The 12,863-nt window shown below is 35.5% G+C and overlaps 1 protein-coding gene across 1 annotated transcript; it reads right to left on the bottom strand.

Moving 5' to 3' along the window:
• Window positions 1-5,381: 5,381 nt before the first annotated feature.
• Window positions 5,382-6,329, bottom strand: LOC100023213 (olfactory receptor 52B6). The gene has a single exon (XM_001374790.2). The coding sequence runs from the start codon at window positions 6,327-6,329 to the stop codon at window positions 5,382-5,384; it is 948 nt and encodes a 315-aa protein (XP_001374827.2).
• Window positions 6,330-12,863: the final 6,534 nt, after the last annotated feature.

Raw genomic sequence — 12,863 nt, 5'->3', positions numbered from 1 at the left:
AAGGAGCAGAACCAGGAGAACATTGTGCACAGAGACTGATACACTGGCACAATCAATCACAATGGCCTTCTCTACTAGCAACAATGCAATGATCCAGGATAATTCTGAGGGACTTATAAGAAAGAACACTTTCCACATCCAGAGAAAGAAGTGTGGGAGTAGAAATGCAGAAGAAAAACATTTGATAAAACCCAGTGGAATTGCTTGTTGCCTCCAGGAGTGGGGAGGAAGGAAAGGAAGGAAGGAACATAAATCATGTAACCATGAAAAAACATTCTAAATTAATTAATTAAATAAATAATTTTTTTAAAGAAAATCAGAACAATAAATCAGAATAAAATGCCTGAGATTTTACACACCAAAAAAAAAAAATCCCAGCAGTTACATGAACATAATTATAAAACATTCTGTAAAGTCAGATTTAAATATGTGAAGAAATATTAATTGTTCATGATAAATAAAGCCAATATAATAAAAGTGATAATCTTAACTAATCTAATTGTTCAATGTCATTTCAATCAAATTACTAAAAAATTATTGAGTAGGAAAAATAATAACAAATTTTATTTGGAAGAACAAAAAGCAAAAAGTGTAAGAGGAATTATTAAAAGAAATATAAAAAAGTATGTCCAGCAGTATCAGATTTCAAATTAAATTATGAAGCAATAATTGTCAAAACTATCTGGTACTGGTTAAGAAATAAACAAGTAGATCAGTGGAATAGAACAGACATACAACAAGGTAGAGTTAATTTTTTTTTTTATAATAACCTGTGTTTGACTTAAGATCCAACTTTTGGGATAAAAATTCCTTACTTGGTAAAAATTGTTGGGAAAACTGGAAAACAGTCTGGTAGAAACTAGATATAGATTAGTATCTTACACTATTTATCAAGATCAAAATGGACACATGCTACTCCTAAAGGGAGCCAAAGCAAATACCATAAGCAAATGAGAACATGAAACATATTACCTATTAATTTTATGGATAGAAGAACAATTTGTGAATCAACAACAGATATAGCATGATTATATGTAAAATGGATAATTTTAATTACACTAAATTTAATAAGATTTTGTACAAAAAAACCTAATATATCTATTATTTCATGTGTTTGTTTAGTTGTAGATTGAAGATATAATAGCCTATTACTAGTCTATAAACAGATTTAGTTGTTGGGAGTTGATGGTTGAGAGTTTGATGGACCAGTGGTCGAAAAGACTTGACTGGAGACAAATCTTTTATAAAAACCTATTTATTACGTTTATCTCTATAAGAATAGTGATAAGAAATGGAAAACTGAGATATTGAAATGGGAAGTTTAGGAATTGTAATTCCCCAACTCTAAAATTATCTTAACTAAACCAATACCAAAATCTATCCTGTGAGGGATTTCTTTATGATCACTAAGAGTGATCCTTATTATTCTATTTTAACTAAATCTCCAAATATCTAGCTTTCTACCCGATACTAAATATAACCTTATAAACAGAGAGGAATCAGTCAGATTTCTTATTCCTGCTGCTCAGATGGGAAAAAAAAGCAGTTTTTAGAATCTTCATAAAATTTCTCTACTCAGACAAGCTCACTATTTTCTGCCACCTTCTGGGCTCAGCACAGGTACCATACCCAATACAATCCTTGGTCTTTGGTCTTCTAGGATGGTTTCAAGAGATAAATTCATCAGAAATTTCTCCCAACTCCCAGAGCAACTTCCTTGAACAACCTTCCTTATTCAGTATCATTCAAAGAGTGATTCCATTCATCCAATCGTCTTTCCCAAAGCTCCTTGAGAACATTCTCTTCCCATGAGTCATCCTTCAGATTCTATTTTGGCTTAAAAAAATCCAATTCACTCAACTCTCTCATCCATCTATTAATAACAATACACTATTTCTTAATTAACTAATAAATATTCTGCTACATATCCAAGATTATAAAGAAAGGAGAAAATTGGGAAAATCTTTTTTAATAACCTTATCTTCCATCTTGGAATCAATACTATGTATTGGTTCCAAGGTAGAAGAGTGGTAAGGGCTAGGCAATGGGGGTTAAATGACTTGCCCAGGGTCATAGAACTGGAAGTGTCTGAAGCCAGATTTGAATCTAGGACCTCCCATCTCTAGGGCTGGCTCTCAAACCACTGAGCTACCCAGCTGCCCTGGAAAAAGAGTTTTTTGAATAGAGTACTCATATCTTAAATATATGGAGAATAGACTCGAATTTATAGGATTATGAGCAGCCATTCTCCTAGTTAAAGATTTAGTTAAAGATTAAATATATGAACAGACAGTTTTTGGATGAAGAAATCAAAGTTATGTATAGTCATATGAAAAATTATGTAAATCATTACCAATTAGAGAAATGTGAATCTAACAACTCTAAGATTTCATCTCATACTTATTAGATTGGTTAAAATGATTAAATGACAAATGTGGAAAAATGGTGATGCTATTACACCGTTGGTGTATGTGCAAACTGATTCAATCATTTCATAAAACAATCTGGAATTATTTCCAAAAAGTTGCAAAACTATGAACCCTTTGACCTAGAAATACCACTATTAGGTCTGTGTGTGTATGTGTGTGTGATAATCAAGGAAAAGGAAAAGAACTAAATATGTTCAAAAATATTTATGGCATTTTTTATAGTGGCGAAGAACTAGAGAGGATACCTGACAATTGGGGAAGAGCTAAAAAAGTTATGATATATGACTGTGAAGGATTACTAATATGAAATACTTACATGAAATTATGAAGAGAGAAATGAGCAGAATGAAAAATATATGTAGCAATAGAAATAATGTTTGAAGACTAACTGTGAATTTCTACTTCTGGAGAAAGAACTGATAAAGAGAAACATTCTTCCTCTCTCCTAGTCTTTGTTTGACTTACTCTTTTCCTATCTTCCTATTCTTCTCTTCCTCTCCTTACTCCACCTCCTTCTCTTCTGTTCCCTTTTCTCCCTCTGTCTTTACCTCTGCCTCTATTTTTGTTTCCATCTGTCTCTCTGTCTGTCTCCTTCCTTACCTTTTCTCTTCTCACTTCACTGTGTCCCTTTTTCTATTTTTTTTACCCTTCTCTCCCTTTCCAAATCCCTCAGACAAGAGTCCAATTTAGCTAAAATGTGGTATGTATGAAAGGAAGTGACATGAAAGAAAGTTAGAGATTGATGGGAGAGTGAATTTAGTTTCTTTAAAGGGAAATCTCAGTAAGTTAGTAGTTGGTAGGATCTTTAGATTCCAGTGACTTTCACATAGATAATTAATAATAGTTATTAATTTGTTTTTAATTTTGATTCTTTATTACTCCATTTGGAATTTTCTGGGTGAAGATACTGGAGTGGTTTGCCATTTCTTTCCCAGTGGATTAGGCAAATTGAGTGACCTGCTCAGGGTCATATGGCTAGTGAGTATCTGAGGTCTTATTTGAACTCATCTTTCTGACTTTGGGCCAAGTGCTCTATCTACTAAACCACCTAAATTCCTATGTATATATAGTTATAGATGATTTATACATAGACATGACAGAACTGAGTTGGTAAATGATGGACAATTTTAGTTCTCAGTCAGGCTCCTTTGGGACTCTTTAGGTCCAGATCCCTTTTGGACTGGTCAAACTTCAGGTCTTCTTCAAGTGCCAAAGCAGTTCAGGTGCTACAGGCTTCCAACTTTGAGAAAGAAGCCGAGAGTTGAATTACTGAATTGTTGCTTAAAGGAAATAATCCTGGGTAGACATGAGAAGAGCTGACAATCTCTATCATGTGCCTCCATTCAGCTTGATACTTTAAAGACTTTAAGGAGTTTACTCTTGGATGAAATCTAGGACTCCTTCTCTTGGTTGAGCTGAATTGTTTCACTCTCAATAAAAAACTCATTCTATTTTGTATGTCATATATTCTCCTATGTATAATTTCTTTTATGTCTGTTTAGTTGTAACATGGTTAAATATGTTTCTTTGCTATTTATTATCTGTGTTTATTATAGAACTAATATCAGTTGGGAAATGAGTCAAGCCTTGCATGTAGAGTTTGTGGTCCCCCATTCCTTCTAAAATGACAATGCTATCAGAAGTTAGATGGAACCTGGTGATATCTTCCAGACTAATAATATTTATATACTTCTAGTGAAATACCCCCTCTTTCTGATAAGACTAGAATAGTGGCCTCTATCCCAACCTCCTGCCTCCATTCCTGGCAAAAATGAAAGTTTCCCTTGAAAAGGATATGGAGAGAAGAATCTAGAGATTTCTGCACCAATTGATATATAGGTAATTGAATTTCAAGGATTGAGTAAATGATGCATTTAAAGGTAACACTGAATATTTGTGTCTTACAAAGTAGAATTTTGTGGATAGTATAGAGTGTGAAGATACTGTATCAGAAGCTTTATGGATGGATAAGTTTAAAAGAGATTGATTGGGGAAACTGTTACATCTTTCTCTATACTTTTACAAGAAGCTGTATTGAAGGTGACAACTTTCACCAAGTAAAATTTAAATCTAACAGAGAGGTATTTTAGTAAGTCTGTAGAATGGAAGATTTTATTGATATATGTGGAGAGCTGAAAGTGGGAGGAGGGAGTGAATGAAATGGAATATCTATTGTTATAAATTTCAGAAACAAGAATGATGAGGTGACTGGGTAAAGATGGTAACATAGATGGGTTTAGGGAAAAATTTGGGTAATGTAGATAGAGATGGAGATCAGCATGGATTTAGGAATGTATAGGAGTTGGAGATAAGGGTGTGAATGACAAAAGGAATTATTATGGTGATGGGGTCTGGATAGAGTTATAGAGATAGAGCCTAAAGTTGGAATAAAAGATGACAATAGGGACAGAATTAGAGAGTAATAGTATTAGGATGGCAACAGGGATAGTGATGTGGCTTAGTATAAAATAGAGATAGTGATGGGAATGTATACTAAGATAGGGTTGGGTTGAGTAGAGATGGAATTGGAGTTAAGGATGGGGTTAGAATTGGGGATAGTAATGGGAATGTCTTACTTCAAAAAGAAGATATTCATAGGTTTATATATTGGGATTGGATTGAGAAAAGGGTACTGGAGAGGGCGAGCTTGACATTAGGCCTAGGGAGAGGACTGGAATAGTGAGTGAAAATAGTGAAGATGATGATCCTTATTGGGAATCAACATCAGTGGCATCAAATTAAAATAGAAATATATCCCTAAATTCAAATATTGACTTAGAGAACCACAAATCTGTATTATCTATATTGTATTATTATTTACTTTAAAAAATATTTTCCAATAATATTTAAATCTGTTCTAGGCCTTCTTTGTGTGCAATTTGGGCACAGAGGCACAAATTTTTTGACTCTGGTTAATATAATTCTATGTTTGTTTCTTGGTGTTCATCTTGGTTACTTCCTCAACTGTGAAAACATCTGGACAGCCCCTTCCCAAATCTGTTTGGTTCTCACACCATAAATGACAGGGTTGAGCATGGGTGGGATAACAACATAAAGGTTGGCTAGGAGGATGTGGACATAACGGGGAATATTTTTCCTACCAAAACGGTAGGCAAAGACAGAAAATAGGGCAGGGATGTAGAAGAGTAGAATAACACAAATATGAGAGCCACATGTACCCAGTGCTTTGCGCTGAGCCTCCTGTGAAGGAAGATGGAAGACAGTGCGTAAGATTAATACATAGGAGACGGCAATAAGAATAATATCTAGACCTGTGGAAAGCAAGGCAGCTGCCAAGCCATACCAGACATTGACAGAAATATCAGCACAGGCCAGCCAGGCAATGCCCATGTGCTCACAGAATGTATGTGAAATTATATTGGTCTTGCAATAGGGTAGCCTTTTGAGGAGCAAGACAGATGGGAATATAATACAGAAGCTACGTGTAAGTGTGGCTCCAGTTATCTTTTTTATAACAGTGGGAGTAAGAATGTTGTGGTAGTGTAAAGGTGAGCAGATGGCCACATAACGGTCAAATGCCATGGCCAGCAGGATTGCTGAGTCAGCCACAAACAGAAAGTGGATACAAAACATCTGAGTGAGACATTCATTAAAAGAGATGGCTTGGGTCCCCAACCAGAAGATGGTCAGAGCTTTGGGCATGGTGGAAGTGGAGAGAAGGACATCAGCACTGGCCAGCATGGACAGAAACAGGTACATGGGTTCATGAAGGCTCCTCTGAGTGATGATTACACTGATTAGGATGCTATTCCCTGCTAAGGCAGCCATATACATGATGAAGAAGGGTATAGAAAGCCAGATGTGCTCATCCTCCAGACCTGGGATTCCAGTAAGAAAGCAGCCAGACAGGCGGGCATCAGTGATATTCAGAGAAGGCATTATGACTTTTATGACTTTGAAGTCTTTGGGCCTTTTATTCTACAGATGTTTTACCTGCAGAAGAGAAGAAAACTGGGAGATTAGCTACAAGCTTTGGTAAAAAATATGGAATTTTCAGAGTGTTAAGTTCTGGTCCTAGCTACAGGTAATTGCAGAATCCATGAATGGTATCTGTGACCACAAAATAAGGATCACACACAGTGACAAGATCGGCAAATGGCGTTGGTCTCTGACCATGTTGTGATAGAATAGGATGTAGCAACAGATTCATGATCAACTTTCCTGAATGCTCAGATAGTGGAATAGGAATTCCACTGAACTTGTTTTTAAATAGATACCTATTATGTAGCTAATGATTAATGTCAATAGGGACACAATTGAAAATATAGAGTATTGATAGGTAACCCATTGTCAATAATGATGATGATGCTTAAATCAGACACAGTATTTCCCATTTTTCGAAATGTCTAAGTAAAATATAGGTGACCACCTTACCGAAATAGAGAGAAAATCATTATAGTAGGTGGAAGGACAAATGTAATGATCTTTAATGTTTCTTCTATCTTCTAGAGTCTATGGTCCTATCTCTAAAGACCTTATTAACATTCAAAATGAAAGACCAAAAGAGATCACCATCCCATAATTCATCTTTTTCCTTGGATATATAGATATTCATCAAATCTCCATGTTGGGCAGCTACTAAATTATCCATATTCTGAACCTTGAGTTCATAGTGCTTTTTACCATCCTTCTCCAGTCCTTTCCTTACCTAGCCCATATCTTACAATTCTGTTATGCCTTTGAACCACTATTTGCTAGACACTTTGCATGATACCCAATATATTAGTTCTTTTATTGGATTTTCAAATATTGGAGACCTCAGTAAGACTAGAGAACTATACCAACAAAAGCTAGGATGATAGAAAACCCATAACATGGGGCTTGGAAGGTAATTGAGGCACTGATACTGGGACATCCCAGGATCTGAGGTCCTTAGCACTTTTTCCCAAGATGGCATAAGAGTTCCTGAAGATATACTGCTTCAACCTCAAAAATCCAATGGGGACTAACTCTGGGAGGTGAAGAGTCAGCTCAGGAATCCAAGTGATCCATCTCAATATCAGACAGTGTTGATCATCCCACCCAGAAGTACAGCAGAAGGTGGAGCCAATCCTGGTACAAATCTCCAATTTAGTAACTGACTGTGGAGACAAGTTAACTGGAGAAAACACTGAGCACTAGAAAAATTATTATAGATCCAGAGATTTCTAAAATCCCAATCCAGAAGTAATACTATAAGAAATTGAAGCAGAAAGTCAAAAGAAAAAAAATGTATTTCCAGAAAGAGGATGTGAATTCCTGTAACAAATGAAACAAAACACAACAGTGGGAGTTAAATATCATGGAGGAAATATATGGAAGGAGATAAACAAGTTAGAACAAAAGATAGTAAACCCCACTCAAGAATTTTATCCCTGAAAACCAGAATACCAGAATAGAAATCAATGACTCTATGATATATCAAGAAACATGAGGGGGAAACAAATCAAAAGACTGGAAAAAATAGAAGAAAAACCAAGATATATGACATTAAAACTGATTTGGAAGACACATCAAGGTAATACCACCAACTATTCGCAATATTTAAATCAGTATTTTCAAAAAAGCCTGTATACTACAATTCAAGAAATAAATTGAAATGCTGATTTCATGAAATGAAATTTGAATGAAATTTGAAAATGAAAATTGCTGATCTACAAAACCAGAAAGCAAAATGATGATGTAAAGAACATACTTATCACTTCTACTCAAAAGTAGAAGTACTAGGAACTCCATAGCCAAAATCCAGAGCTTCCAAGCCAATGAAAAATTACTGTAAGTGACCAGAAAGAAGGAAGTCAAGTACCAAGGAACCACAGACAGTATCACATAAAACCTGACAGTTTTTACTAACACTGACAGATCTTGTGATTCAATCCTTTTCCTAAATGCAAAAGATGGGAGCTGACAAGATTAATTCACCCTGAAATGCTGAGTGTAATCCTGAAGGGGGAGAATGGATCTTTACTGGAAACTTTCAAGAATTGCTTATGAAAAAAGATCAGAGCTGAATATAATCTTTGAGATACGATACTTAGGACAATGTATATTATCCCAAAATTTTCATTTGGTGTTGATCCACTGTGAATTAGATACCCTGTTTTGTGATTGAAAACTGAGAATAATTATTTATTTTCATACCCTTTAAAGAAGAAATATTGGAATCTAAATTAGGAAGAATCCTAGTTTACCTTTCCTTATTGCTTTCCTTAGCAATATTTTTTCTTCTTTAAGTGGTTCTGTTTGCTGCCATATATTCTAAGCCGCCAAAGAAACAGGATGGCCATTAGTTCTGTAGTTCTACCCTAAACCCTTTCTCTTTTTCACCCCCCAACAAAAAATAACAGTATATTAGAACTGGAAAGAGAATTAGTGATTATGTATTCCATATACATAGATTGGAATTCAAAAGCTTTTTTTTATAATCACTATTTAACTATTAAGAACTAAAACCAAAGATTGTTTAGTAAAATACAAAATTTAAGTGTGATCATAATTGGGTAAAAGTAAGTGACATGCACAGATGTGCTAATAACCTGTTCCTTTTAGCATCAAGATAAATTATTGATTCTTCTCACCTCTGTGCCCCAGTCTGAGTCTGAGGTTGGGAGAAGGGTGGGCAAAAGCTAAAACCACTTTCATATCTAACAAGCTCAACTATTCATCTGTCTCACTCCAGTTTTTCTGGCATTTCCTTGAGCCATATAAGATGTAACATTCTTGCCTTTGAGCTGTCTGGACTTAACTTCTATTCCAGGATATTTTGCATTGGATATCTGTTTGGAATCCTTTTGTCCAATCAAAGAGTTTCCTTTTTTCTATTCTGAGAAAGATTATAATCCAGTCCTATTTTTCAAAACAATAGGATTGGCTTTAATTTTTGCCTTTTCATGTCCAATGCCTTGACACATTTTGCTGTTCAGCTGTTTTTAGTCATATCCAACTATTTATGACCCTCATTTAGTTTTTTCTTGACAAAGGTACTGTAGTGATTTCTCCTCTCTCCAGCCAATTTTATACATCAGGAAACTAAGGGAATTAGGGTTTGGTGATTTATCCAGGGTCACATAGCTTATAATCATGTTAGGCCAATTTTTATGTTTATTCTTCCTGATTCCAGATGCAGCATTCTATCCACTGTGTTATCCTAGGTATCCTAACACATAGTAGACAGACACTTATTAAATATTTGTTAGGTTGTATTGAATCAAATTGACTTTACTGACTATGGTTAATGAGGTTCACAGAGGAATAAAGGAACAGAGGGGAAAAAAAGAATTTTAAAGATCTGAATCCAATGAAGGACAAAGGAAATGGAATAGAATTTTAATATATTTCCTTTGTCTGCACTTGAAACCCGACCCTTCTTCTCTTAAAATTCTTCTCATGAAAATGTGTCAATGCTCCTTGATTCCCTGAATCTTTGGCTAGGTAGATAAGGCAATTCCAATGCTTTTTCAGATCATGGAGTACTGCTGAATTTACCAAGCTGAAAAAAGCTGCTTTTCAATAAGTCCCTGCTGACTTTCAAACAAAACTTCCCAGATGTCAATTTCTAGTGATTTCTTACTATTTTTTCTACAATGACTCATCCAGACCTCCTCTATTCAGTACTAAAATCCCTGGTTGCCCTTATTCAAACAAATCTATCAATGCAAGCTCTCCCATTATTCCTTTTCTCTGCCTCAGTGTATCTCCAGCTCTGACTGTTGCCCCTTCCCTCCTGTCTCAGAGAAAGAATTTTCCTAATCTGTGTTGCCAAAGCTAAATGTCTCCCCCCATCTTCTCCCAATGACACTGTGTTTTTATTTCTGTCCAGGTTCATTTCTATTCTCATTCCTCCAGATTCCACCAAGACTTTACCCCAATATGTAAAGCTACATACCTTCACACATTACTTTGAGTAGATTGACTAATTTCTTCTTCTATATTCTATTCTATACTCTTTCTATGATGATGCCTTTCCTCTTATTGTATCATTATATCTTCCCATTCACTTTAGCTTGACACCACAATCATCTTGGACACTTTTTCCTTTCCACTCCCAATAATTTACCTTGTCCAAATCATCTATATCTTTTCATTCCCAATGGAACAACCCTTCTCTTCCTAGCCAAATCCTACCCATTGTCCAAGGTCGAATTAACTCCTACTCCTTCTAGAAAGCATTTTTTCTGATCTTTTCGAAATGAGGCTACAAAGATTTAGGCACAACTGAAATGACTTAACAATAAACCTTCTGTTAAATGCTTAGGTGTGCTGTTTTGTATGCTGTAAATACACTTAATCATTGCCTTGTGACATTCATAAATTTTGTCATGGATGTGGCCTTTGTTCATAGTCAAGAAGAAATATCATAAGGTCAAACTGAGGTCTAATACTATAATTGTTTTCTCCATAGCACCTGAAACAGAACTTGCATAGTATGTATCAATAAATGGGCAGTTAGGTGGTGTATTGGATATAGTGCCAAGCAAAGAGTGAGGAAAAATCCTCTTTCTGAGTTCAAATCCGGCCTCAGGAATTTATTAACTGTGTTAAGTAATTAACCTTGTTTATTTACTTTTTCTCTCTTGTCAAATAAGGTGTAGAAGAAAATGGCAAATCACTCTAGTATCTTTGCCAAGAAAACCCAAATGAGGTCCCAAAGAGTCAGACACAAATGCTACCACTGAACAATACAACAAATGTCTATTGAATGAGCGAACTACCTATTTTCTCTTTTATACACATTCACCCAATTCACACATTATTATAATAACATATACTCATATACATAGATGCACATAGTTAAACATATACTTCTACATGTGTATGAAAATGATCACTGCACAGTAATATAGAAAGATATAGACATGTATGCAATCATCCATAGATTCCTCTCAGGCTCCTCCAAACTTTCCCAGACATAAACATTTATGTCTATACCTTTGACATGAAAGTCAATTTGCCTCCTTCAAGGATTCCTATATGCTAAGAAAGGTTTAGGGAAATATAGAGACATCCCAGCATTTCTCATTTACTCACTTTAGTTGCTTCTCTATAATTATTTTCATGAATGAACATTTCTGTCTCCCTGATTCTTGATCCTAATCTACTAGTCTCTAGACTGCCAAAACACTGAACTTTTCCTACATATTCAATGATCTATATATTCTAATGAACCAATTCCTCTTTTTTCCATTCATCTGTTTCCTCAATTCCCAAATTCATCACCTCAGAAACCCTGTAAACTTTCAAAGCCCACTCTAGCCCCATACTGAGCCATCATTCTGGGACATTCCTAATTAATTTCTCATGAAATTAAGGACCTCTTTGGTCCTTAATATTCTCATTTATTAAATGAAGGATTTGTATTACATAATCCAAAAGGTCCCTTCCAGCTCAAAATCCTATGTTTCTGTAATCCCCATATGCTGTATATCCTCTTATTCATAGAGACCATTTTCCATTTACAAATCCCTCTCACCCTCTTTACTGTCAAAATAAGTACCTCTTATCATTAATTAAAACTGACCCAGTTATACATCCTTCTGGAAGTTTTTCTAGATTCTGTTTCTCATTTCAAGATTTCCCCTAGCCTTTCACTTTGCATCCTTATTTATTGAGTCAGTTCTTGGCCTTAAGGTACTACGTATGCCTGCATCTTTTCTACTCCAGGGAAGAGATCTCAGGCTCCTAGTCCCCCTGGGCACCTTCAGTTTCCCCACCCCTCAGTGCTCAGCATAGTGTTCTATCTCCAATACATATTCTAGCTGGCTTTGATAGATAATGAGAGCCAAAGGCAAGTAGCTAAATATTAAATGTTTCTTCAAGAGCAGGATAGGCCAACTGAAGATCTTAGACCCACTAGACTCTTTTTCTTGGTTATTCATTTTCCCTGATCCTTGTAGGACTTCCAAAGAGTTCTGGGATATCCAGAATTAATTTTTGCTACTGTCCTTTCCACTTTTTCCCTTGCGGACTCCTAGGACACTTCTCAGCTCATTTATTTCTCCTATGTTTCCCTCATCTTTCCTCTACTTTCTCTCTCTTATGGTTATCATCAAGCAGGCTTCCTTCTCCTTCACTCCATATCTTTTCATTGCTCTGACCTATTTGTTGATAGACAGGAACTATGTGCCCATACAAAGAACATGAAATATAAAAAGGGATAGAGAAAAGACATATTTAGAGTAGAGATTGTCTTTTGCCCTTCTTTATGTGCCCAGTGTTCAGAAGGATGCCTGACACAGGATGGCTGGACTACATAACAATCTTTATAGAAAAGACCTAGAGGTTTTTAGAGAAGGAACAGCCACAAGAATAGATGATATATTTATTAGTTAATTGGACCACAGAACTAGAGTAAAAAAAAGGGTTCTTGGGATCTATCTAGTCCAATCCCTCATTTTACAGAAGAAACTGAGGTCCATAAAGTTAAGTGACTCAGTT

Source organism: Monodelphis domestica, chromosome 4 (genome assembly GCF_027887165.1).
Source record: "Monodelphis domestica isolate mMonDom1 chromosome 4, mMonDom1.pri, whole genome shotgun sequence".
Lineage (NCBI taxonomy): Eukaryota > Metazoa > Chordata > Mammalia > Didelphimorphia > Didelphidae > Monodelphis > Monodelphis domestica.
Note: the sequence above shows the minus strand (reverse complement) of the source record. Positions and strands in the feature narration are given on the sequence as shown.